Source organism: Girardinichthys multiradiatus, chromosome 12 (genome assembly GCF_021462225.1).
Source record: "Girardinichthys multiradiatus isolate DD_20200921_A chromosome 12, DD_fGirMul_XY1, whole genome shotgun sequence".
In the NCBI taxonomy this organism is placed as follows: domain Eukaryota; kingdom Metazoa; phylum Chordata; class Actinopteri; order Cyprinodontiformes; family Goodeidae; genus Girardinichthys; species Girardinichthys multiradiatus.
The window spans coordinates 21,123,701-21,151,667 of NC_061805.1; the positions used below are offsets into that span (position 1 = coordinate 21,123,701).

Below are 27,967 nucleotides of genomic sequence, written 5' to 3' on the forward strand. Positions count from 1 at the left end.
ACATAGATGACAGAAAAGTGTAAGGCTGCCAAAATATTTTTGCTTAAGCATTTTCAAAAGTAGAATGTTACATATTTGTTGTTCTACCATCTGGTGTTCCAAGTCCAACATTTGTGGTTTGAACCAAGAAGAGATGTTTCACCCTGAGAGGAAGCAGGTGGAGCCACTGTCGTCTGCTTAACTGCTTAACAGCAGTAGGTCTCCAGGATCAGTGAGCGCTGCACAATGGCAGCGCTCACTGATCCTGGAGACCTACTGCACTCATCAGGATACATCACCAGCAGAGTTCGGAAAAAAAAAGTAGAGGGTTAAGTCTTCCCAAAAGACACCACAGAAATCTCTTATGATGGCATTCGTACACACACAAAATAAACAATGGTAAATACAGAGAAACCTGTACAAAATCAACCAAAGAAAACAATGAAGGTGAAATGTTCTGTATTATGAAAGAGCCACGATGTTACAATAAAAGTTTGAAAACATTTTTAATTAAAATCTCAAAGTGAACTGATGGGGAGATGATGACTGAAAAAGATTTGTACTGATGTTTTATGCAGTCTGGCAAACAAATGTATGTAAATGAACAGAAGGGGAATAATGGCAATGTGGGTGATTGTGGCTTTAAGAGTTACTCTGTGGAGGCTGGATGTTTCATAAAAATTAAACTTACAGTTTTTATCTGCATAGGTCATAGTGAAATAACAGAAAAAAAAACTTTTTTTTCCATCCAAGTAAAATTTTTCTCATTGAATCATAATGAATATAACAACATCTTTTCTTTTACAATCACAGAAGCTTTTTTTAAAAAATAAAATTACATTTTCAGTTTTTGCCTTTTATCTCACAACCAAAGACAACATAATTAGTGTAGTTTTAAAGTCGCACAGGTTGTGTTAGGTTTGCTGTATGCTTGGCCTGGCTTTTGCTGTCAATCAGAAGTATTTGGTTATTCTTGTGGTAGGAAATCATCTCATCAAGACTGCTGAACACCTAAGAAAAAGGGGAGAAAAATGACAAACAATAAAGTCAAAATGCTGAAAGTACATTCACTGTGCCTGCCTAAAGTATTTTTACTCTAAATTTTAATATTTGTCACATTACAACTAACAAATTCGATTTATATTTTTGGGTGTGGTATTTGGTGTGATGGACCAACATAAAATTTGAGGTGGAGGGAAAATAAGTTGTGGTTTTCAAATGGTTTTACAAATATAAATCTAAGAAATTCATTTGTATTCAGCCCCCCATGAGTCAGTGTGTTGTAGAACCAACTTTTGTAGCAATTACAACAGCAAATGTACAATTAGAGACGGAACGTTTTGACCATTCATTTTTGTAACATAACTCAATCTCAGAGCGCCAATGAAAAATCAGTTTTGAAATCTTGCTACAGATTCTCAGTTATAATTAGGTCTGGACTTCGACTGGGCCATTCTAACATAAATATGCTTTGACTAAACCATTTCCTTATAGCCCTGGCTGAATGTTTATAGTAAGTTTCCTGCTTGGAAGGTGAACCCCCACCCTAGTCTTAAGTCCTTTGCAGGCTTGAATAGGTTTTCCTCCAGAATTCCCTTGTATTTAACTTCATCCATATTCCAGTCAGCTCTGACCAGCTTCCCTGTCCTGCTATTAAAAAGTATCTCCATAGCATGATGCTGCCCCTACCATGCTTCATTGTGTGGTGTTAATTTCCCTAAAAATCTTATATTTTGCATGTGGTCCAGGACATAAAAACCTTTTGCCAGAGCACCTTCTTCCACATGTTTGCTGTATCCTCTACATGGCGCATGGCTAACTGCAAACATGACTTCTTATGGCCTTTAACAACTCTTCCAAAAAAGACCATATTTGTGGAGTACATGAGTAACAGTTGTCCTGTCCAGATTCCCAAACCTCATCTATGGGTCTCTGAAGTTCTTCTAGAGATACAATGGACCTTTAGGCTGCTACTTTTATGGATGGCCATGTTTTGGTAGGATTGTATTTGAGCCACACTGTGGATATTAGAATATTGGTTTATGAACAAACCCTTTATTAAAACCTCTCCACAACTTTCTCCGTTACTTGTCTGCTGTGTTTCTTGGTCTGCATTGATGCTGAGTGTTAATGTTTCCTAACAAACCTCTGAGGCCTTCACAGAACATCGGGATGTATAACTATATGTGCTAATTAGTGTTTGTCTGTCGTAAAAAATCTAAGTAAAACACACTGAAGTTTGTGGTTGTAACATGACAAAATGCATTTATCAGGCACTGCATTACCTTTTCCCTTCATGTTCCTGTTATGTTTCTCTTCAATTCAATTCAATTCAGTTTTATTTATATAGCGCCAATTCACAACACATGTTATCTCAAGGCACTTCACAAAAGTCAGCTACATACAATTAATCCTAATCATTGAACAGTGCAGTCAGATTCAGTTATTTATTCAAATTGGATAAAAAGTTTTTCTGTCTAAGGAAACCCAGCAGATTGCATCCAGTCAGTGACTTGCAGCATTCCCTCCTCCTGGATGAGCATGTAGAGACAGTGGACAGTCACTGGCGTTGACTTTGCAGCAATCCCTTATACTGAGCATGCATGTAGCGAAGGCGGAGAGGAAAAACTCCCTTTTGACAGGAAGAAACCTCCAGCAGAACCAGAACGAGGCTCAGTGTGAGCGGCCATCTGCCACGACCGACTGGGGGTTTGAGAGAACAGAGCAGAGACACAAATAGAACAAAGAAGCACTGATCCAGGAGTACTTTCTATGGGAAGGAAAAGTAAATGTTAATGGATGTAGCTCCTTTAGTTGTTTCATCTAGAAAGAAAGAACAGATAAACTCTGAGCCAGTTTTCAAGGTTAGAGTCTGAAAGAGAGCACATAGCTCAGTAAAAGCTCAGTCAATCGCCATGTCTAGGAGAGAGAAAGGGTTAAACACTGAAAGACAGGGCCATGTGGATCATCGGTAGAGGGTGAGCATTAAGTTGTTGCCAGCAGAAGCTCGGACGATGCCCCTCTCCAGAAAGGTGTCACAGGTAGACACAGAGCCAGGCCAGGTGTAGCTTCTAGGAAGAGAAAGGAGAGAACAAGGTTCAAAGCTGAAAAAACAGCAAATAATGCAAAATTGGAGAGTAGTGTGAGAATGTAGCGAAGAGGGTGAAAGTGGTCATTGTGTCCTCCAGCAGCCTAAGCCTATAGCAGCATAACTACAGAGATAGCTTCAGTTCAGATTATTTAGTTAAACGGCGCTTATTTACAACAATGTCGTCTCAAGGCACCCCCACTGATGGTCATTGTTATACTAAAAACCACAAGGATTGGGATACCTCCCTCTGTCAGACTGATTATAACCATTGGAAAAGAGAAGGGGTCATACAGGTAGCAGAAATGGAGGGTGTGTTTGCACCTCAACCATAACTGAGCTGGTTTAGGCTAAACCTGACTCACCATTACTCCAACCAACAGGGAGGGAGGAAGGCTCCCACCCTGATAAACTAAGCCACTCTAACTATAACTCTTCTTCTGTATTTTCTAAACATCACACTTTTTCTTTACCCTCACCTCTTCGTTCGTCTTGCCCTCCTTTCCGAGGGCATATCCTTGTGATTCTTCAACAAAACGAATGGGGATGTTGTACACTTTCTGTTGGTAGAGGACAGCGAGGGTGTAGGGCTGGTGGGAGCGTTTATCTGAGCTGTATCGAATGAGGAAGGCGCCATCCTGCAACACATAAAAATATACTGAAGAAAGAAAAAAAAGTGTACTAAAGCAATTTGTGCGATTGGAAAACAAAGCACACCCACTAATTCTATCATGACAAAATGAGGGCTGGCTTTTGTTTTCAGTTTAGGTCATTTCAAAGTGAAAATTGAAATTGAGTTAAATTCATGTACACCTTTAAAGTCAATAAATACTGTATCCAAAAGAAGTACTAAAAAAAAGCACGCACCCTACCGAACGTTCATGGCTCAGTATGTAGGTTCCAGCCTTTGAAGCCAAAATAATTTTTTTTCATAACCCAGGGGCGGAAAAAGAGGCTTATTTTAGTAGGCGAGGAGAAATATTCACTTTCACAAATCTCACTCTCATTTTCTGCATACTAGAATGTTTGTGGAAAGCGAGTGCTCACTTCATCCTTTTCTGTGTTTCTAATAAGTGGCCACAAATCTGTTCAACAAACACCACTGACAACAACTGCAACAATGTCACAGCTGCCATACGATGCTACATATTCTACTTCATCATCCAGACGCTGTAATGTATTCCCATTTCAGAGAGGTGAGGCTCCAAAGACCCCTTTTTGTCAGGAAAGTGCATTTTAAAATGCTGTGATTGGTTAATAGCACAGACACATTGTAAGTGAAACTGCACAACTCTTTGTTTTTCAACACAAGAAAGTATCCTGTGATACTTTGGGCTTACCTTTTTGACTCTCTTTAAGAGACTCTCAGCTGTCTGTCTGCTGCAGTCTCCAGCAAACCATTCTTTGTCCTGGGGTGTGTAAAACACAACAATTAAGTCAACAACTGTACATCTATTATTACTTTGAAACCACGTTCTGGATACCTATTTACATTTTCCAGAGAACAGAGAAGGCCCAGCAGAGACTGTACTTCCTGAGGCAACTCAAGAAGTATAACATTCCACCTGAGCTGCTGTCATCATCTACACTGCCATTATTCAGTCTGTGCTGTGTTTCTTCATCACTGTGTGGTTTGGCTCATCCACAAAACAGGAGAGGTCCAAAGTACAACAAACAATCAGGTCAGCAGAGAAGATAATCAGGGCTGACCTTCGGTCCAGGGTCAGGAAAGGGCAGCTAACATCTCTGCAAACCCCACACATCCTGGACACAAACTGTTTAGACTTTTACCTTCAGGTCAGTGCTACAGAGGGCTATTTATAAAACCAGATGCCAAAGTGACAGTTTCTTCCTCCAGACTGTCTCTCTGATGAACACTTAACAGTCAGAGTGCCCAGATCAGTCAATACCAAGCATATTTGCACCAATTTAACTCTGACCTTGTTTTTTTTTATAAAAAACACTATAAATATACATATTTAAAAAGTGTTTCATTTCCCTTTTTATATATTTAAATTTACATTTCTTCATTGAGAGCCAAGTGGAACCAAAGTCAAATTCCTTGTTTGTGTGCACAAACAAGCTGATTCTGATTCGGATTTTGCCATTTGAGTCGTCTGCTCCAGGTGTGTTGTCCTCATTCTGTGCTTCTCTGCCATGTGTCACAGCAAAAACACAAAATAACTCTCTATTATAGGAAAAAAGGCCCATTTGATCTTTTTTTACTGCTGCTTCACAGGAGTGGACACAAAACGTTTTCACTTCTTTCACTGGACCTCATGCCAAAGCAGGCTTTCTCATAGACAGCTCGGAAACTTTCAAGGAGCCTAACAAGACTGGAGAGTAGGATATTTATGTAAAATGCTGTGCAAATGTTTTAAACCATTTAAGGAGCTAAGCTCTCAAGGAGCTCTTCTTTCTTTCCTACTTTCTTTCATTTAAAGTTTTTCTTCAGCATTTTTGCTAATTTATTTCCAGTTCTTGAGCCTCACCATAACATCATATCTGTTTAGCAGGTGCTTACAAATTAGACAAGTTGGAAAACAGTGTTATCTTTGGTAGTTGTAATTGGTAAAAAAAAAAGAAAAGGGAAACAATGTGTCTTTGTATCTGATGGCTGGCAACAAAGTCCCCTAAAATTAATTCTAAAACAATCTAAAACTGTCTGTGAAATTATCAAAATGTATTATCATTACTGAGTGATTCAAACTCACCATTTATGTTTAGTATCCATTAAATCCCTAAATTACTCACACTTTGCAGTTATAATGTAAAGAAAACGAATCCTTTAAAATGGTCAAGGAAATGCTAGAAAACGAAGGCAAAAATCATCCAAAATTCAAAGAGAAACATAAAAAAAAGAAATCTTCACAAACTAAACTTAAACATTAACCTTCAAATTAAAAATTAATCTAAAAGATTTCAACAACAGTCCGACACACATTTGTTTGCCAGACTACATAAAACAAAACCCCTGAAACATCTCTTGGAAGCAAATTTGAAAGAATTGAGGCACTTAGGTCCTTGTGAATATTATAAACAGTTTGGGAGATATGTCTTTTTAACGCTGTGAGAAGAAACAGTAAAAACTAGATGTTATCCAGTGAAAAACTGAATAATAGAGTGAGGCTCTAAATACAGGCGGCACCTTGCACTTGAGAGTCAGTTAATTTACAATAAAAAGACCAGGACTGACATAAAATTTTTAGAATACATGAAAAAAAACTGTTATGCACAGTGATGTATAATTTAATGATTATCATCTTTTCAAAAACATTTTGAGCCAGTTGCTGTTTGGACATTACAGAAAAATGAAGTTGCAAATGGGATTCTTAATTGTAAATTTGAGCTTCTCAGATCTTGAATCGAACATGTAAGCACATTGATGGATGGAATTATTGGTTAAATGAAGTTTAAGTGCTAATCTGAGTTTTTTTGTGTGAATGAAACCCCAGACCTTTCAGTAAAACTTAATTTTTCACTGCAGGTTGATACTGTACCTCATTCCCAGAGAGTTTAGTCATCCCACTGCCACCTTAAAACGGATATAAAACATGTCAAATATTAAATATTATCTGTGCATTGTTAGAAATACTACAATGTTAAAATCTAAAACGACCCCCCCACACACAGACACACATTAACACGAATACAAGTTACTAGATTTTGAACTCACCTCCAGGTTTGTAGCTTCCCATTGGAGGAATAGAAGGCCTGAAATAAAGACTTTGAATGATTAATTTTAGTCGTCATTTATGCATTAACTAAATAAAAGGTCAACAGAAAACAACAAACTGGAAATAGTTGCAAATTTGTAAATTCCACTACTTTAAATAGTCCGTATTTCCAGCAGTCATACATGGGTTTAGGTTCCTTCGGGTCCGGAGGATTTGAAGCATAGGTTCGCAGCATTATTTGACCGGGAAAGCTGGCACGTCTGTCTTCAGCTGTAAGACATGCAGATCAAATTGCCATCTTGCTTCGTTATCTCTCAAGGTTTTTTGCTGTCCTTTTTTCACTGGAAAAATATGTTACTCACTTGTCTTTATCTCATGAATAGCAGAAAACGATGGTTGCTAAAAGAAAAAACAAATGTGGTGCTTGTGTCTGAATTGTAAATATTACGTTAGGCACAGAATACTGAATGATGTTTCTTTAACCAGCACATATTTTGGCTGTGTTACTTTTATTAGGACAGTATCCAGCATTCAAACAAGAAAAGCAATGTACACTTACAGTCACAGCTCTTGGAACTGGTGGTTTCACCCTGCAGACAGAGTGAAAATGGGAGCTTTACTATTCATATCACATTAAATATTTGCTTAAAAACACATATGGGGATATTGTCTGATTGTCTGAAAATGAGTAAGAAGTGGTGCAGTGGAGCATGCTCCTTTTCAGACTTTTTCAACGGTTCTAGGTTGATCTACCTTATCCAGTTACTGTCTCTGCACTTTCTGTCTTCTCTGGCTTGTCTGCAAAGCTGCAACATGGGTTCCTGCAGCCTTTGGGCCAGCTGCTCTGTGATCCATCTACCTCCTATTACTCCTGAAACTGTGGTTCTCTGACACATTTTGGTTTGATTATTATCTATTTTCATGTTGGAAGTGTTAGGTTTTGGATTTGTACACCTTTCTGGTTTAGGAGCATCTCTGTGTGATAGTTCTGTTCAATTATTCCCTCATTTTAGATTTCCTCAGTTGCGTTTGTCCTCAGTTCTTTCTTCGCTTCAGCTCCAACACATCCTGCCAGCTGGATGTGTTGGCAGAAAGTGTTGGTATCCTGTTTTTTAAACCCAGGGTCATTTGTTGTTCCTGCTTGGGTTTTTATGTACAATTTACATAACATGTACAGAAAAAATATACAAATGTACAAAATGTATAAAGGAATGAAGACATGAACAGACTCAAATAGAAGGCACACTTACATGGGTTTTGGAGGAGGAGGCTTTGGTGATGGAAGCCCTCTGGTTGGGGCAGGAGGGCAGGCTGAAGCGCAGGGAGAAAATAAATGGTGATAATCACTTTACAGAAACATTTTCTGTTATTTAATGTTAGCGAGGAGCATTTTGAGACCTATAACAGGGTCAAAGACTGTTGTTGTTAATGTGTGGGGCGACATACATGCTTCTGGCTCCAAATACACGTCATCATTGTCTTCCTGAAACAAAACAGATCGTTTATTTTTGAGCTGAAATTACATTTCAGATGTTTATTTTTAGGTTCTTGTGGTTTAGCTTTTATTAAATGTGCCTGCTCTACTGCTACATCAAGCAACAATCTATTTAATATTCTATACCCTTTAGTCCATATTAAGTCGTGTGGATGCTTATCAGTAAGTATGTGGAATCTTTCATTTGTAGCAGCAGATACAGTCATGGTAAAACAATTAGGATACTCCATAAAAGCCTTTCTGTTTTCCTAACATTTGTATATATGGATATTTCAAGTCTATACTTCAACCAAAGAATTTGTATTGAAAAAATACCATTTAAACATTTTATAAAATGTAGTTTAACAGATGAAGAATAAATTAAGACGATTCACACATATTCCCACTTGAAATGGCAAACATTTAGCTCAGATGTGTGACAACAATAGTGCATGATGAGAAGATCATTACTTAGTGCTCTGAATTAGGTTTGCATCCTGTTTAAACTTCAGATATTTAGTTGGGTGTGTGCCTGACTTTGGGTGTGTGCCTGAGGGTGAACACCATGGTAAGGTCTTAAGAGCCATCTGAAACCTCCAGAAAGAAGGCTGTAGCATCTTTAGAGGGGTTTAAAGACGTCTCAGAAGAGTTAGAAATCAGCCGTTCCATTGTATATAAAATAATCTACAAGTGGAGGACATTCAAAACAACTGCCAACTTGTTCAGATTGGGCTGGCTGCAGGATGCCAAAATAAGTCTCTAAAGAGTAAAAATGTCATCATGTGATGGATGTACTGCAGGCTCGTCCTACTATTATTATGAAAGGGCATCCCTGTACAATCAGAAAAAGATTAATTGCTAGTAACAACATAGACAAAGACCAGTACTTCTAGAATAATGTTTATTGAATAGAATTATTTGTACCTCAGAACATGTTTGGGGTAAAACCAAATAAAAATGTTTGGCTACAGCGGGACATGGGCAACTCACCATCATATAATCCACCGTGAATTCTAATGTTTATCAGAGGGTGACTGAAATAAATATAAGACCATCTGTAAAAACTTAAGCTTAGGGACAACCGGTTTTGTTGTAGCTTATAAAATTTGGAATGAGATATACTTTTGAGATGATTTGAGGTAATATGCTGTACATGCAATAAACCCCTCAAAAACCTCAAAGCTTTAATTGTTGAGGCAGGCACACCTCAGACCGATGTCAGAGACTGGTAGATAACTACAAGAAGCATCTCACTGAAGTTATCTCAACCAAAAAGGGAGACTAGCTATGGGTGAACATGATTTCCCAACGTTTTCCTCAGTTTCAAAACGCACGTTTGTCTACTGACTTTTTGTTTAATTAGATAAACAGTTATTGTTTTGGTGTTTATCTGAAATTAAATCATTTTATTTTCCAGAGATACAAAAAAGTTTAGACACAATATGTGAACCCTTCATAAAGAACTGAATACTTAATGGGGTGTCCTAATATTTTTAAGACTGTAATCAGCTGCTAATTGAGGTAAAAATGAAAGAACGACACTTTAAAGGTGTCTCAACTTCCCTCACCTTCCACATAGGAAAGGGATCTCTAACTGAAGAAACTATGCTCTCTGTTGTCCATTGCAAATGTCCAGATATTAATCTAAAGAGTAAAAGTGGTCTTTATTACATCTAACTTCAGGCTTTTCGTCAAATCCCTTTAACCTTCCAGCAGTTTGCAGACAGATGAAGGCAAATTTGGCGGTATTCCTTGTTAAGATGTGCAGAAAGCCTTAAAATAAATTAACTCTTTGTTGGAGAGCCATCTTGAAAATTCAACCTTTAAGTTAACTACTTTTATTCAGTGGTGAAACAGATCTCAGAATCTTACTGAAAGACACAACGACAACAGATTTTCAGTTTTCTGAGGCTACCTGATTTTATTTGACATTTTTTGAAGAAAACAAGCCCACAGCATCATGGATCCTTTGCCCTTCTAAACAGTGGGCAAAAGGGAAAAGACCCGCTGGGTTATGTCATATGTATGCGCCGGGGAAACAAAAAGTCAGTGGTTGCTAACTAGAACTTATACACTTTGATCAGTTTACAAAGGTGAAGTAGGAATTGCAAAAAGGCTTCAGTTGCATTTATTTAAAAGAGACTGTTGGGGATAATCAATTCTTCCACCAATAATAAAAAAAATTATCTCATAACCTGGGATTTTAAATAAATGTGCTCAAATTAAGGGTTGGTTTTTTCTACATTTTATTAGTGTAAGCCACTGAAACAACATTAATACAAAATTATCTTAAAACATTTTATTCATCTTTACCAAGGCTTCCAACAAAATTGTCTATGCCTTTACATGCATTTATAAGTTATTAGTTCAAACTAACAGATCAAACTCACTTGTTCCAGATTTGGATCCAGATAAACATCTGAAAGGCAAAAAGGAAACACTTTAAGTGATCAATATGACCGCTATAATTTAAGTTACCAATGCAACCAGTCATACAAATAATGTCACATTTCTCAGATGATTCAATAACTACTTATAACCAAATGACTGCTGAATTATCTGATGTGTTTTTTAACAAAACATAACAACTTACTTGTGTAACTCTGTATTAAAGCAGAATATGACAAAACTGACACCTTTAATTACTAGGAATAAGATGCACTTGTCAGAAGATTCGTTGCACACTGTAAATACACATTTGCAGCATTATAAATAAAGACAAGGATTATGTGCCAGACATGTGAGCAAAGTAAGCTAATATAGTGTCGATCTTTAGGGGGGTTCCTTTACCAAAGCATTTACTATGTTATAGAAGGTGCTTCTCCGCTTCTTTAAAGCTAACTATGTAACTGCACTACATTTTATTTGAACGAAAAATGGCAGCAGCTGTACTTTTTACTGCACAAGTCAACATGTTCATAAAAGGACTATGTATAAAGACTAAATAAATATACATTTACAGTCACTAAAAATACATTATATGCTTTGCACAAAAATATGAACTGTGAGATTTGACAAAATTAATAGTTTAATGCATAGTGCTTTTAAAGGGTAGTTGCCCCTTATCGATTTCTTCTCTTTTTGCCTCACCTAAATATTTCAGATCATCAAACAAATTTTAAAATAAAACCAAGATGACCCGAGGGACAAACATTTTTCCCCCATGATAATCTCTTTTGTTAAGGCAATATACTAAATATATTATACTAAAAATATAATTGCCTTCCCTTGTTAAATTCATGACATAAATAAATACTAAACAGAATCTGCATGACAACAAAAAGTAAGCTAAAATTTCTCAACATGCAGTTTATCGTCCAATCTGAACAGATTCTACTGCGGATGAGATACAAAATGATTGACATCTCTCAGTCTGGAAAGGTTAACAAAGCCTTAGCTTTCTGATTATGTTTAACAACAGTGAGAACCATTCTCTACTAATCGACAAACAACAGGGAACCGTGGTGAATCTTCCCAGGTGTCACAAGTCTCCCAAAATTATTCCAAAAGCATATTGACAACTCACCCTGTAGACCTAAATCGGTGTTCATGATTCAAAAATAAGAAAGAAAATGTCATCCATGGTAGCGTCCCAAGGCCAAAATGACTGCTGATCAAAAGCAACACAAAGACTTATCTAAATAATACAAAAGACTTTTGAGGAAGTAATCTCTGGATCGATGAAAAAAAACTGCGGAACAGTGGCCCCTCCCGGATGGCCGAGCTCCTCATCCTATCTCTAAGGGAGTGCCCGGCCACTCTACGGAGGAAGCTCATTTCAGCCGCTTGTATCCGGGATCTCGTTCTTTCGGTCATGACCCAAAGTTCATGGCCATAGGTGAGGGTAGGAACGTAGACCGACCGGTAAATCGAGAGCTTTGCTTTTCGGCTCAGCCCTCATTACTGTGGCAGCCGCACCGAATCCGATCGGTCTGTCGATCTCCCGCTCCATTCTTCCCTCACTCGTGAACAAGACCCCGAGATACTTAAACTCCTCCACTTGAGGCAGGAACTCCCCTCCAACCTGAAGAGGACAAGCCACCCTTTTCCGATCGAGAACCATGGCTTCAGACTTGGAGGAGCTGATCTTCATCCCAGCCGCTTCGCTCTCGGCTGCGAACCGCCACAGCGCATGCTGTAGGTCTTGGCTAGATGGGGCCCGCAGGACCACGTTATCTGCAAAAAGAAGAGACGAAATCCTCTGGTCCCCAAACCAGACCCCCTCTGGCCCTTGGCTGCGTCTAGAAATCCTGACCATAAAAGTTATGAACAGGACCGGTGATAAAGGGCAGCCCTGCCGGAGTCCAACATGCACCGGGAACAGGTCCGACTTAGTGCCGGCAATGCCAACCAAACTCCTGCTCCGCTTGTACAGAGCCGGATGGCCCCTAATAAAGGGCCCCCGATTCCATACTCCTGGAGCATGTGTTAGGTCTTGGTTCAATAGGCTATGTGCAATCATTTCAATATGTTTTAATAAACATTGAACCAGTCTGGCCCTTGGCTTGTAGCAAATTTGGTTTTTTGGCCCTCGGTGTATTTGACTTTGACATCCCTGCTGTAGAAGGTATAGAACTGGGCTGGTCCAGTGTTCCACGGCCGGGACGAAAACCAAATAAGAGCAGGTTTTATGTTTTTATATGTTTATGTTTTCCATCAGTGTCAGTAGGTTTAAAGGTAAATCTTTTGAGCGATAAATCAATGCATATTCTGTAAAATAATAAAGGTTTTGCCAGTCTTGCACACCATATTATCCTTGTTTCAAATAATATTTTTCTGAAGCTCACAAGTTGTAACCTAAGATGTGCTTCAGTAGGTTGCGCTGTCTTCTTCGTCCTACAACCTGCTATTCAGTTCTCCTTTTATTTCCCAAATTTGTTGCTTGTGGAAATATTAAACACAACTAATCAGCTCTGGGTTTGTCTGTTCATTTTCTTTAAAAAAAACACTTGAATCACAGATGGGAGGAAATCTATACAACTGCTAATTAAGCTCGTTAAAATATTCATTTTAGGTTTCATTCAGTGATTTGAAAGTGTGACTGTAGTGGTAATTATTTCACCTTCTTCGGGTACAGGAACCGAAGCGGGAACATGGCGAGCTGGAGGATCAGGCACCTTTCTCCTTCCAGGCTTCTCATTTCTGTCTACTTCAGGAGCTGGAAGTGTCAGGGTTTGTGTAGCGGAGGACCCCGGAATGCAGACAAGCGGGCAGAATGATGGTAAGTAAAGGTTTAATAAACAAAACTTACTTCAATGGCAAAACAGACACGGGCAGGCTGGCAAGACAGGCTTGGCATGAGTAAAGGACATGAATAGAGATGAAAGATCCAAATGTTTCTCCGAGGAATGAACAGAACAAATGTGTATACATAGAACAAGAACCAGGTGAAACGAGGAGACTGAATGCTAGGTGCAGGTGAACTGAATTAAGTTAATTGACAGACAGGAGAGAACAAAACATGGCCGGAGCAAAACATAAATTCAAGGATACAAACTAATAGAAACATTACTAGAAAAACATGAAACTAAAGCATGACCACATCCAAAAACTTAACTTGACAAAACATGAACCAGAAGACAAAAACTAAAGCATGACCAGGAAAATAACAGAAGCAGGATTCAAAACCTATCAAGACTGATAATAATAATAAGAACCCAAAAACACCCACAAATCATGACAGGAAGGGCAATGGAAGCATTTAATCCACATTAAAGAAAGAGTTGTTAATGTTGAATGAGCAACAAATGATGACAACTCACGTTTTACGGTGTTTTGTGGTGTCTGAATGGAACAGGTGAGAAAATTTAATCAAAACTAAAGGAATATCTTTAGACAGTAAAGACGTGATTTTAAAGCATTTTTTTTACCAGGAGTTTGGATGGTCTAGGTGGGGGGTGAACTTCAGGTTTAGATGTCCTCTCTGAAAAATACAAGAAAAAAAACTGGATTTTAAGTAAACATGGAAAATCAGGACCTTTCAAAACTGTACCCCTTAAACTTTATTTGCATTGTGCCTTATTATAACCACAAACAATTTTACTGGAATTTTATGTGATAGAACAGTGTGGCGTACATTTGTCTTCAACCCTCCTGAGTAAATACTTTGTAGAACCACAATTTGCTGCAATTCCAGCAGCACATGTTTTAGGGGTATATCTCCACTCAGTTCTTTGACTAGGCCATTCTGACATGACAGTGCTTTCTCTAAACCACCGGTCTCAAACTTTACGCATTGACCCGCAATGACATCAGGTGTTAGATGTGTCCCTGGTCCTATACCAGAAAAATTAAATGGCTAAATTACCTCCTCAGCATGCAGCTAAGCTCTTCAGAGCTCATCTAATGACCTGATAATTTTAGTCAGTTGTGTTAAAGCAGAGAAGCGTCTTAACGTTGTAGGGCACCAGCCCTAGAGGACTGGAGCTTGAGACCCCTGTACTAAAAGGGTTGCTTCCAGGGTTGCTCTGCATTTAGCTCCATCTATCTTCCCTCCAACTCTGACCCCTGTCCCAGCAGCATAAAAGCATCCCCACAGCATTATCCTTCCACTCCTTTGTTTTAACATAGGGATGGTGCATTCAGTGTTATGGACAGTGTAGGTTTTCCTCTACAGATGATGTTTTGAATGTACGTCAAAAGTTAAATTCTGTTCTCATCTGATCAGAGCACCTTCTTCCACATGTTTGATGTGTCCCCCACATGGCTTGTGGTTATCTTTAAACAGAACTTCTTATCGCTTTCTTCAACAATGGCTTTCTTCTTGCCACTCGTCCAGAGTTTCCATGGGCCTCTTGGTTGCAGCTCTTATTGCTCTACTTTCCCAATCTCAGTTTAGGTGGACAGCAATGTATTAGTAGGTTTGCAGAATGTATGTAGAACAGATTTAACAGGCACTTCATGAGGTGTTCAAAGCTTATGATATTGTTTTATAACCTAACCCTGCTTTAAACGTCTTCACAGCTTTTTGATGCCGTTTCACTAATCTCTAACAACCTCAGAGGTCTTCCCAGATTAGTTGTATCTATACTGAGATTTATTTACTCACACATGGACTACATTTACTAAGGTAACTTCAGTTACCTTACAGACTGAATACGAATGCAAGGCACACTTTTAAATTCAAAGTGTTCTTTTATCATTTTCCTTTCACCACAGATATATTCTACTTTGTGTTTGTCTATCACACAAAATCCCAGTAAAAAAACATTGAGGTTTATGGTAGTAGTGTGACAAAATGTAACCAAAAGTTCAAGGGGTTTGAATCATTTTTAGAGGTTTTGCATATTTCATTTTGACAGTGATCTGGATTACGAGAAGAAATTAGAGAGATTTTTACCCAAGTAAATGTTTTCCTGCACTTGTGTCTGTGGGACTTTAACAGGCTGACGCTCACAGGGAGGAACTTCATACATGTCCCCCTCCTCATCATCCTGCTCCGAGAAAATCACTGTCAGCGACTGAAATCTGATATCTTTAAATGCTGTTGTGGGGTAAATATGGAACATCTTATCTCTCCAATCTAGAAGCTGCATAACTATTGACTGATTGGATGATCAGACAGCCTTCTTACCCTCTGTGATTGTAAAAACTATCAGGAACACACTTTACAAAACCACAACAGTTGTGGTAGATAATTACAAATAAATAAAAAAACATTAATTGAGAAATGTGGTTTAGAATAATGTCAGCTACTCACAAATTCATCCTGTGGCCATTCAAACGCTGCGTTGTTCTCTGAAACACATACAGGAGTGCAAATGTGATCATACAGAGAGGAGAAACCAACCCTTTTTTAAAGTGAAGGTAGATCTCACCTGTCCTTCTCGGAGGAGCTGGTGGTCCGCTGTGTTTCAAAGTAAGAAGAAAAAAGAGACTCAACCAACACATGGTGCAGTAATGCCTGATGAATCTTGGTGCACTCAACCAGAAGAATAGAGGGGGTTCTTTGATTTTACTTACCGGTTCTTCAGTTTTCCGAGGAAGCTCTGAAAACACCAGAAACATAGAAAAATCAAGTACTGAAGTGTCAAGCAAAGATTAAAACTGAGCACCAGGACAGGTAAAGTCTCTTGGGGGTTAAGCTTTCTAAGTAGTTAAAAATTTGTTACTTATTTATGCTTATTTATATGTTTTATTGATCAGCCTGAGTCAACGGCTGCTTTTGAACAAAGTCCCCAAGTGTTTACAATGGACCCTTTGTTCAGTGCAGACACAGAAAGGACTAGCTACCTTTTGGTATTTTCAACACAATAGTGTATTCTGATTAACAGATGAACACTATGCACTGTAAAGCATCGTTATATAGCAATTCATTAGGATAAATGGTGTGTACATAAGGAAAACCAGGGAAATTGTTACATGAAACATTTCTAAGAGACTTTCAAATTCTATGAAGTAGTTTTAAAAGCTCTCACTAAACCTGTAGTGCCACTAAGTGGAAGGTGCTGTGAAATTATGAGGAGCACCTCAGTTTTGAGATAATATCCTTGTGGTTATTCCTATTTGAAGACAATTGTTTTTTTACACTCTGTATGTCTTTAAAGGTGAGCTCTAATTTTGTTGGCTTTGAGAAAAAACGCAGATGTGTAAGTCACCCAGCACTGGGTGTATCTATAGCAAGGGATTACAAAACATATGGTAATCTGTGCCATATCTCCTGAATAAAGCTGTCAACACTTTAGGCTGAGATCAACTTCAGTGGACTACAGACCTGCACAAAATAGAAAAACGTACATTTTTGTTTTCATAAATCCACCAACCTGTTATGATCCTGTGGACATTGAGTTTTGTTGATCACTTTTTTCTTTTGTTTTGTATGATTTATTTCAGTAGTTTTTGTTGTGCGTTCCTGATGCGTCCTCATCTTGTTTACTCATTCCCTGTTTTGTAATTGTTTTATTCCACCCTTTGTTTTTATTTTGATCAGTATTTTCCTGTTTTCCATGTAGACCTTATTCCTCGGTTTCCCCTCTGACCTACCATTCTTTAGGTAGTTAGACTCACCTGACCCTTGTCCCAGTAATCACTCTCCTCTTTAATTAAACTCCTTATTCAGTCATTCCTTGTTGGATTCTCCTGTTTCCCTGCTTGGACCTTATCAGTTTGCTCCCTGGTGATGTACAATATCCTCCCATGCACCATTTCCAGTATGATTCTACCTGCCTCCTGCCTTTGTTTAGGTCCTTTTTAACACATGACATAATTTCCATATTTAAAGACTTGAATACACAAGGTTTTATTTGTAATATTTTCATAAATAGTAGACAGTAGATATTTACATTAACATATAGAAAGACAACCCTTTCTTTCACAGTTTGGCATTTAAAGGGAGAACATAGTTGGACATTCGGTAAGCAGCGCGGACTCCATGTGCACTGTCCGCAGCTTCATAGTCGAGCATACCAATTTCCCATATTTCTAGTGACAAATTCCTATATTTTTGCCATAGCATCAATGGACATGGAAGCAGAAATAATTTGCTTGTAGCTTTGGAAAAACAAAAAGAAAAGAAAGTGGTGTTAAAGGTGTTGGATCACTTGTTGCTGAGTATTGGACTATCTGCACGTTGTTGGACGTCACTGTGCCTCTCCAATGGCATCGGCCATTTTGCATCCAGGACAGCCCACTCCTACATATCCCATCAAGCATTGAGACTGATATGACTGGGCATCCCAAGTCTGACGTCACAGGACGCTATATATGAAGGCGCCCATTTTGAACATACGCCTTCTGCTAGAGACCGGACTAACGACTGAAGTGCGCCACTTCAAGAGAAGAGCTCTTTGCAGAGTTCATTCATTCTCTCTCGTTGGACAACGAACAATTCCTAACCGAGGTTTCTGGAATGAGAAGGCCAGAAATTTCACTTTGCCGATCGAAGACGTGAGTTTAACACGTAACCAAAACCACGGAGTTTCAAGGAGATGCAACTTTCCCTCCTTGCTTGGTTCTAGTCGACTGCTGATGGTCAGATCCTATTTTTCCTTTTTGTCAAGAAGACCAAAGGATGGGGACTGACCGCTTTCTTGGAGTTTAACTGCGGACATGCAGCAACGCTTCAAAACACCCCCCCCCTCTTTCCCTCTCACTCGCTGCCCCAGAAGGAAGCTTCACCAAGTAAAACCCATCTTTTATTTGAATCATTTATTTCTTTATTACAAGGCCTGGGCAGGGTCAGAGGTGGTAGAGCGATCAGAATCGCTAGTTAGAATCTCGTGTTCTGAATGATATGTGCATGTAACCTTGTTTATTGAAACTTTGATGTGTTGTGTTCCTAGCTTTGTGCGTGTTTTACCATCTGAGTCAGCACAGGTGCGCGGTAAGACTGGACTGTTAAAATAACCTCATGGTGAAATTCTCCATTTTCCTTTGTCTTCAACCTCACTGCTTGCTCGCTTGCCGCCAAAAGCTTTATAACTCTTTGTCTGCTCAGGAGTTGGGGGACGTTTTATGACTGAGAATAACTGAGTTACAGTTGGAGCTGCGCCCCCCAGTCTCCACTCACCACCACACCCCTTTTTCATATTCTCATTCCTTCTTTTTGCCATAACTGCTGGTTGATTCAATACACACCCACTGCTGTTTGCTTTATTTTGCTTAGTTAGATGTGTTACCCTTGTTATGTAGAATGTTGAGTAGGTAAGATTAATAAATATTAACATAAATAAAAAGAGAGCGTTTTGTGTTCATTGTGTGCAAAAAGTGATGTGTCAGTCAAGATAAGGTTAAGAGTTCCATACGTTTCGGCAGAAACGGTCGATTAAACAGTGACATCTCCGGCAATAGTTATTCATTATTACGGAGTATTTAACGGTTGTAATTGTCACAGGCGTTGAGCCGCAATTACAACACCAGAAACATCTCTGGTCTCGATTCATAAATGAGGATTTTGGTTAAGAAATTGATTTTGTCAAATTATGATTTTTAATTATAATTATTGATCAAGATTAATCAATCAATAATCATAACTCCCAACAAAGGCCATTAAATCACTCTAGGGACTAAGAAGAGGAATAGGGTGGCCATAATGCTGCACGTCCACGTGACCAGCTGCTCAGAGCAGTGTGTCACATATAAAACTGTTCGCTGTGGAGACTTTTTCCTGCCGTGCAGTTTACTGTGTGACGCCGCGTACGCAGATGTAAAAATTTAGTTTTGTGCAGACACGCCCGTGTGAAATCCAGGGAGTCAAGTATGTACAACTTTGTTTTGCCCTGAAGGCAGACTAGATTGTTCCTGATTAATGACAATCAGAATTACCAAAATGATGATGGGAGAGACTTATTTTAGAGATTTTGCATTTTTATTAAATACAAAGTCAGAGGTTTAAACAGATTAATCTCAGTATTTGGTAGAATTGCCTTTTGTGACTTTGCTTATGTCATTGTCTGTTTAATTGTTTTGACCCACATGCAGAGAGACACTCAGGAGGCAGGAGAAAAGTTTAACAAGTTTATTTCTTCAGTAGCAAATAATGGAACTGGAACCAGGATTGGAGACACCAGACTGTGCGGGAGAGACAAAATGGGTAAGTGTCTTTGAAGTACGGTTTGGAAGGAATAGAAAATGACTTTAAATTTTGCTTACTGGAGATGAAGATGAGTTTAGACGAGGGAGAATGATGTGGAGCCAGGGAGAGCGGTGAGATAGCTGCTGAGTCTGATGAGGTTTCAGGAAGCTGGATGTGGATTGTGAATAGATGGAGGGTGAGCAGAGTTTGCTTGAGGAGGACGAAGGCTTTAAGCTGTCAGCCAGTACTTGATCCAGGTAGATACTTGGAAGCTTGGGAACTTTGACTTTGGCAGGATGCAAAGCAGAGACTTTGAGCCAGGGCTGAAAGTTGCAGGAGCTTTGAGGCTTGGACTTGAAGTCACCTAGAAAGGAGCACACGAAAAGGAAAATAACTGCGAGCTTCACCGAGAACACAAAACTTAGGGCTTGGCCAGAAGAAGTTACCACAAAGGCAAACAATCAGGCACTGGAGTGCTGACAGTTCCACCTTCTTATACTCCTCAGATGACTGCAGATGAGAAACACCTGCTACCTTCCACACCGGGGAATCCTGGCGGCATCTAGTGGTGAGTAAGTGTAAGCAGCAGGCAAAAACAACACATGACAAAAACTGCCAGACTCCGACATCATCCCCCCCTCAACGGTCGCCACCTGGCGGCCGAGAAGAAGAAGAAGGCTAATAAGCAAGATAATCAGTGATCAATGAGGGATCGCAAATGAATGACTTAGGAACCCAAGTATGGTCCTCCGAACCGTAGCCCTCCCAATTGACAAGGTACTGCCAGTCCCTACCCCGCCGACGGGAGTCTACAATCCGTTGGACCGTGTAGACGGGATGACCCTGGAAGTCCCGGGCTGGTGGAGGAGGTTCGGCCGGAGGGCACAAAGTGCTAGGGAGCACCGGCTTAATTTGCGAGACATGAAAAGTTGGGTGAATGCGGAGGCTGGCAGGGAGGCGGAGACGGACTGAAGTAGGACTGATCATAGACTCAATTCTCATTCGGGCCTATGAATCTAGGTGACAGTTTTCTGGACATGGACTTTAGGGGTATATCTCTGGAGGACAACCAAACCCTTTGTCCGGGTTGATACTGGGGAGCAGGAGACCATTTTCTGTCGGCAAAATGTTTATTTTGTTGGGCGGTACGATGGAGTGCTTGTATGGTAGATCTCCAGACCTGTTTGCAGCGGCGGATATGGTGGTAAACTGAGGTGATGGCAATGTCTTTTTCACCGGTGGGAAAAAGAGGAGGCTGGTAACCAAGAGAGATTTTGAATGGGCAGAGTCCCGTGGCTGAGGAAACGTGCATTATGGGTGTATTCTAGCCACGGTAAGTACTTATTCCAGTCTATCGGGTTGGTAGATGTAAGGCATCTAAGAGTTGACTTGAGTTCTTGATTCATGTGCTCTGTTTGACCATTGGACTGTGGGTGATAGCCTGACATGAGTGATACCTTGACCTCCAGCACTGCACAGAACCGTTTCCACACTTGTGAGATGAATTGGGGTCCACGATCAGAGAGGATCTCCTGAGGGATGCCGTGAAGCTGAAAGACATGTTTTACCAGAAGCTGGACTGTTTGCAAAGCCGAGGGAAGTTTCCTAAGAGAAATCAGGTGACAAGATTTGGAGAAACGGTCTATTGTGGTTAGTATGGTGGTCATACCTTGACAGAAAGGGAGTCCGGTGACAAAATACAGGGCTATGTGGGACCAGGGTCTGTTGGGAATCTTGAGGGGTTGGAGGTAACCTGCTGGGGGTTGATTTGCAGACTTGTTCCGGGCACAAACCGAACAGGCTTTGACATGCTCCTTTACATCCTTATGAATGGATGGCCACCAATACCTCCTAGATATGAGGGCTATGGCTTGACTGGAGCCAGGTTGGGCTGAGAACTTGGAGGTATTAAATCTATGGATAAGTTTGGAGCAGACAGTCGATGGTACAAAAGTACGGTTAGGGGGACCAGTGCCTGGGTCTGGCTCAGAACGTAAAGCCTGGTTAACAATGCTCTCAATCTCCCAGGTGAGAGATCCTGCAATGCAGCTAGGAGAAAGTATGGTGGTCGGCTTATTACCTGAGTTGTCGGGAGAATATTGGCGGGACAAGGCATCAGGCTTCACATTTTTATCCCCAGGTCTGTAAGAAATGGATAGGTTAAACCGGGAAAAGAACATGGACCAACAAGCTTGACGGGAGTTTAACTGTTTTGCTGATTGAAGATAGGCAAGATTCTTGTGATCAGTCCATACTAGCACCGGGTGTTCAGCACCCTCCAGCCAGTGGTGCCACTCTTCCAAAGCCAGTTTTTTGGCTAGAAGCCCACAATCCCCTACATCATACTTCCATTCAGCATTGGATAGTCTGCGGGAGAAGAAGGTACATGGGTGAAGTTTGCTATCCAAATCTAAGCATTGAGATAACACAGCCCCTACACCTGTGTCTGAAGCATCCACCTCTATTGTAAACTGTTTAGAGGGGTCAGGATGGGAGCTTGGAAGAATCTCTCTTTTAACTGAGAAAAGGCTGAGTCAACTTCAGGTGTCCACTTGAATTGTTGCTTAGTGCAAGTCAGTGCGGTGAGAGGGGCTGCAATAAGACTGAAATTTCTGATGAATCGTCGGTAAAAATTTGCAAATCCCAGGAAACGTTGAGTTTTTTTTGTGAATCTGGAGTGGGCCACTGGAGTACTGCTTTGATCTTTTCCGGATCTGAGCGAACCTGCCCACCCTCTAGAATGAAACCAAGGAGGGTGACTGATGATTTGTGGAACTTGCACTTTTCGGCTTTTACAAAAAGTCTGTTCTCCAGAAGGCGCTGTAGAATCATGCGAACATGATGTCGGTGTTCAGTTATATCTTTGGAGTAGATGAGGATGTCGTCTAGGTATACGAAAGCAAATATGTTAAAAAAATCTCTTAATACGTCGTTTACCAATGCCTGAAACACAGCAGGAGCATTGCTAAGTCCAAACGGCATTACAAGGTATTCGAAATGGCCCAGGGGGGTTTTAAAGACGGTCTTCCATTCGTCACCTTGCCGTATACGGACCAGGTGGTAGGCGTTGCGGAGATCTAGTTTACTGAAAATAGTTGCTTCTTGGACTGGTTCAAATGCTGATGCTCACAAAGAAAAGACAGCTCCTAATGGGGAGGATGACAGGCGAATTATTCCTGCTGCTAATGACTCTGAAATGTACTTATCCGTGGTTTGTCTTTCAGGCCGAGATATATTGTATAAGCGACTGGAAGGGAGTGGTGCACCAGGAAGCAGATCTATAGCGCAGTCATAAGGTCGATGAGGCGGAAGGGATGAAGCCTTTGACTTAATAAAAACTTGTTTTAAGTCAGAATACTCCTCAGGAACCTGTGAGAGGTGTGACGTTTCCTCTGAATCCATATGAGGAGTCAAAGGCGAGGATGCGGACTGAAGACAAAGAGACAATTAGTGGACCAAGATTCAATGCGACCTTCCTTCCAGTTTAAATGGGGGTTGTGATGGTGTAACCAGGGGAATCCTAAGCCCAGAGAGCTCTGAAAAATGGGAAAAACAAAGAATGTTATTTTTTCACGGTGATTTCCTGAGATGATGAGTTCAATAGTTTTGGTGCGGTGAGTGACTCGGTGGAGCGTTTTTCTGTCCAAAGCAAGGACCTGATGGGGTGGATCTAGTGGTTCCACTTCAATGTTAGCTTGTTGAACTAATGATAGATCGATGAGGTTTTTTCACACCCAGAATCAATAAGGGCAGACAGATTTAACTGATCTTGGTTAAATAAGAGGGTGTCGGGCAAGGTTAGTCTAGGGGTCTTCAGGCTGATTTTTTGGTCCGTCAACTCCATCTTTAAAGGTGACGGACCCTCTCTTTTGGTCGCATTGGGCAAGATGCAACAAAGTGATCTGAAGATCCACAATAAAGGCACTGGTTAGACTGTCTGCGCCGTTGTTTTCTCCTCTGGGGTCAACCGAGTTCGTCCCAACTGCATGGGTTCTAGTTCCGGTGGACTGGTACCTTTCTGCGAACGGGGTGATTGAGATGGCACAAAAGATTGGGACCTCGCCACAGTTTGCTCTAATCGTGAGAGCTTCCTCTCCCTTATCCGATTGTCCATTTGAGTTGCTAAAGCAATGTACTCGTTCAGAGTTTTAGGTTCTTCAACAATAGCAAGTTCATCCTTTAATGATTCGTCTTGGGCCTGGAAAAAGGCTGACTTAAGTGCACATGAATTCCAACTACAGGCAGCTGCTAATGTGCGAAACTCTATGGAGAACTCAGATACGGGTCTATTGCCCTGTTTTAGTGCCATCAGGCGGCAGGCCACACTTCTCTGATCTAAATCAGAGGGGAAGGTTTGTTTTAATTGGATGAATTCATCATAATAACAACCAAAACTGTTACAATTGGTAAACCTGGCTTCTGCCCAATGAAGTGCTTTACAGCGCTTTGAGTGCCTTGTTGCTGAAAAGCAACAAGGCACTCAAAGGAACTTGACTTGACTTGACTTTACCAATTAGGAGCCCTATAATAAATGCTATTTTTGTATCATCGTGGGGGAAAGACTGTGGGGAACGGTTAAATACGGTACATTGTAACAAAAATCCCCTACAACTACTGTTCTCACCGAAGAATTTCTCTGGGTTAGGGGGGTGATGTCATGTGCATACAGAAGTTGCTGTGAGGTCAGGGAGGAGACTAAGGGCTTGACGGCTCCCGCTGGTGTCTGGGATGTCCGGATACTTTGGGCGTGTTGTAGCAGGGAAGCCATTTGGTCCAATTGTTGACTAGATTGACGTTGTTGTTCCTGTAGGTTGTGAAGTGTTGATCCGTGTGACTGAATTTGATGGCTATGTTCGGCTAGAGTCCTCCTAAGTGCTTCTGCTGGGTCAGATTGGCCTGAGTGTTCTGCCATTGCCTGTTTAATTGTTTTGACCCACATGCAGAGAGACACTCAGGAGGCAGGAGAAAAGTTTAACAAGTTTATTTCTTCAGTAGCAAATAATGGAACTGGAACCAGGACTGGAGACACGAGACTGTACGGGAGAGACAAAAGGGGTAAGTATCTTTGAAGTACGGTTTGGAAGGAATAGAAAATGACTTTAAATTTTGCTTACTGGAGATGAAGATGAGTTTAGACGAGGGAGAATGATGTGGAGCCAGGGAGAGCGGTGAGACAGCTGCTGAGTCTGGTGAGGTTTCAGGAAGCTGGATGTGAATTGTGAATAGATGGAGGGTGAGCAGAGTTCGCTTGAGGAGGACGAAGGCTTTAAGCTGTCAGCCAGTACTTGATCCAGGTAGATACTTGGAAGCTTGGGAACTTTGTCTTTGGCAGGATGCAAAGCAGAGACTTTGAGTCAGGGCTGAAAGTTGCAGGAGCTTTGAGGCTTGGACTTGAAGTCACCTAGAAAGAAGCACACGAAAAGGAAAATAACTGCGAGTTTCATCGAGAACACAAAACTTAGGGCTTGGCCAGAAGAAGTTACCACAACAGCAAACAATCAGGCACTGGAGTGCTGACAGCTCCACCTTCTTATACTCCTCAGATGACTGCAGATGAGAAACACCTGCTACCTTCCACACCGGGGAATCCTGGCGGCATCTAGTGGTGAATAAGTGTAAGCAGCAGGCAAAAACAACACATGACAAAAACTGCCAGACTCCGACAGCTTAAACATTTTGGGTATCCTTCCTCAAGCTTCCAACAACAGTTCTCTGGAGCTTGGGCCCGTTTTCTTTTGACAGAACTGGTGTAACTGAGTTAGGTTCAAAGGTCACCTTGCTTTCACACACCTGTTCAGTTCTTCTTCCAAATTTTCTATGGGACTGAGAACAGGGCAGCAGTTATAGCTCTGAGTGGCTTTTCAGCCAATGTTTGTACAGGACTTGTTTAAAAATGACACTGTCAACCCAAATATAACCCGCATCTTCGCAAGGTCTTTTGCCTTAAATCAGGGGTTAATACGCACATTTTGCACCAAAACACAATAATCTTACGCACATAGAACCTGACGCCTCCCTAATGTTGGGATGGTTGGACATTCCCATTGCGTTGCATATAATTGAACATATGAGCGTGGCGCCTCCAGGCATATGGAAATTGAATTAAAAGATAAACCTGACTTGTGGATGTCCACAATTCCCTTCCTGATATCTTGGCTGATATATCTGGAGTTCTTCTGTGATGTTGCAGTGTGCTGTTTGCTGCAGTTTGTCTGAGGTTTTGCCTTAAAATTCAGTGTATCTACAGGTGTGCTTTTTGTGACGGATCAGAAGCTTAAAAACCCATGACATCATTATCTTGGCTTTCGTTAACCTTACTCTATAAAAACATCTGACATCAAAGAATTAACAATTTTTATGTATTTCTTTTTCACTTTTAGTAGCTATTTGGCTTCAAGTGTATGGGTTTAAAAAATTACATCCCCAAGTACAAAATGTAGAAATGTTTTATATTTCTATGGTATTGTCAGGATAAATTCTGAATTTCTAGATTTTTTTTGTTTTGTTTAGATTCCCAGTACTTTTACCTCTGTCCATATTAATTGCATGTTTACACCATTTAAAAATGTAACCTAAACCATCAGTGCAACTTCCAAGTTGATCTGCCGTGTGTGTAATGAGATTAGTGTGAGGAGCAGAATAACAAACTACACACCTCATGTGAAATGAGGAAGTGGAGATTTTCCCACTGCGATAGGCGGCCATAGGGGAAGTATGGTGCAGAGTAAATGATTAGGGAGAAGATGGAAAGGTGGAGAAGCACTGATGGTTTTCAGCATGAGTCACATGTCAACCTTGACGTGTCAAAAAACAGTCAAATGAGTAGCAGGTGTAGCGATAAAAGAGAACTACATCACCCTTCCGCTATTTATCGCTTTTTCCTCATGCAGTTATACTCAGACAGAGCTGCTTTTTAGGGTCAAGACAAGTTACAGTGACAGTGTTGCACTTGTGCTTTGTGTCAGATGTTTTATTGCACTGCTGCTGCTCTATGATGGGGAATCTTTTAGTGTGAAGTATAGGTGACTCAAATGGCAGATTGCAGCAGGAAAAATGGAAAAATATGTCTGGCTATGAAAAGAAGTCTGATGCAAACAAGGGCGAGACTAGCACCATTCAAATGTTTCACAGTTCACACAATGGAAATAGTGTTTTTGTATAATCAAAACAGTAATACCAGCTCGGTCGGGTGCCACAGAAGTCCACATTGGTAGTCTCTTTCTCAAACTAAAATAGCTTCTTGCCAGACTCTATTGCCAAAAATACTAAAATGTTCCTTTCCCTTTTATTTGAAAAATGTGTGCTGTGGACATTGTCATCTGAGAGAACAAGGTGTGACTTTCTGAGGAACAGTTAAAATTGACTCCCTCCTACAGTAAAAGTAAAATTGAGAAATGAAATCTTTCACACAATGTGAAACACAAAGTTTTTCATTAGCAAAATAATACATTTTTCCACATGGCAACAACCACCCCCATCATGGTTTACTGTACAACAGGCTGAAACTCCTCACTAGGAAGTGATACGTTTGAAGAGAAAAGTCATATAAGGACCTGCATTAGTCACAGAACTAATTCAGTATGAGACAAACAATGTTTGATTTGTTTTTGCTGTCATAATTTTATTACTTACATCTATTCTAAATCAAGTGAGATTACATTACAGATCTAAAGCCTGCTACTGAGTTATGGATAACTGTTTCACAATGAGTAAATCTGCTTGTCATCACACAGAGCAGACATAAGCTCTATAAGCTTGCCTGTAAACACACTCTAGCACAAACGTTTATATTATTACTACCATCACATTGTTCCATTATGTAGTTCTTCTAAAGAAAAACATAAAGTGACAGTAACTGCACAAACTCAACAGACGTCTGTGACAACACCTGCTCACTTCCTTCTTATTTTACCTAACATTAACAAAGCATTACCAAAAGTACTACCAAAGAAATAAACCTTTACTTTACCATAGTTATGATGTGGACTTGAGTTTAGAGCTCAAGTCATGAAGAAACGTCTTTGTTTCAATCCCTTGGATGCAAATAGTTTCAAATACCAAAAGCATGAGATATCATGAAAACGAGCAGCAGCTCTCTCAGGCTCTATTTGCATTTCCTACCTGTTGGTAGTCAGACTGACACGCAGAGAGCCTCACCTGCAGTAAAAGCTTCCTCCTCTAAATTATCTGCATCATAGCAGAGGCACGTCCCCCTTTTGGTCAAAAGAGCAATTGAC

The 27,967-nt window shown here is 40.3% G+C and overlaps 1 protein-coding gene across 2 annotated transcripts; it reads right to left on the reverse strand.

The window, feature by feature from the left end:
* Positions 1–468: 468 nt before the first annotated feature.
* On the reverse strand, positions 469–27,843 carry si:dkeyp-117b11.1 (SH2 domain-containing protein 6). Of its 2 annotated transcripts, none has more exons than XM_047381980.1 (19): positions 27,700–27,843; positions 16,181–16,206; positions 16,036–16,064; positions 15,918–15,955; positions 15,558–15,651; positions 14,089–14,141; positions 13,981–14,002; positions 13,281–13,376; positions 10,609–10,637; positions 8,191–8,227; positions 7,995–8,055; positions 7,304–7,334; positions 7,107–7,143; positions 6,927–7,014; positions 6,744–6,781; positions 6,568–6,602; positions 4,408–4,476; positions 3,547–3,705; positions 469–990 (listed from the first exon to the last, which is right to left on the reverse strand). In XM_047381980.1, the coding sequence occupies exons 1-19, from the start codon at positions 27,700–27,702 to the stop codon at positions 874–876; spliced, it is 1,062 nt and encodes a 353-aa protein (XP_047237936.1). In that variant the 5' UTR covers positions 27,703–27,843; the 3' UTR covers positions 469–873. The 2 variants fall into 2 exon arrangements, with proteins under 2 accessions (XP_047237936.1, XP_047237937.1); XM_047381981.1 differs by having other exon boundaries at positions 27,689–27,843.
* Positions 27,844–27,967: the final 124 nt, after the last annotated feature.

Coding starts and splice junctions, on each gene's coding strand:
- si:dkeyp-117b11.1 (XM_047381980.1), bottom strand. Junction 15,652..15,917: donor AATGGCCACAGGATGAATTT/GTGAGTAGCTGA, acceptor TTCTCGGAGCAG/GATGATGAGGAGGGGGACAT. Junction 10,638..13,280: donor GGTTCCTGTACCCGAAGAAG/GTGAAATAATTA, acceptor TTTGCCTTTCAG/ATGTTTATCTGGATCCAAAT.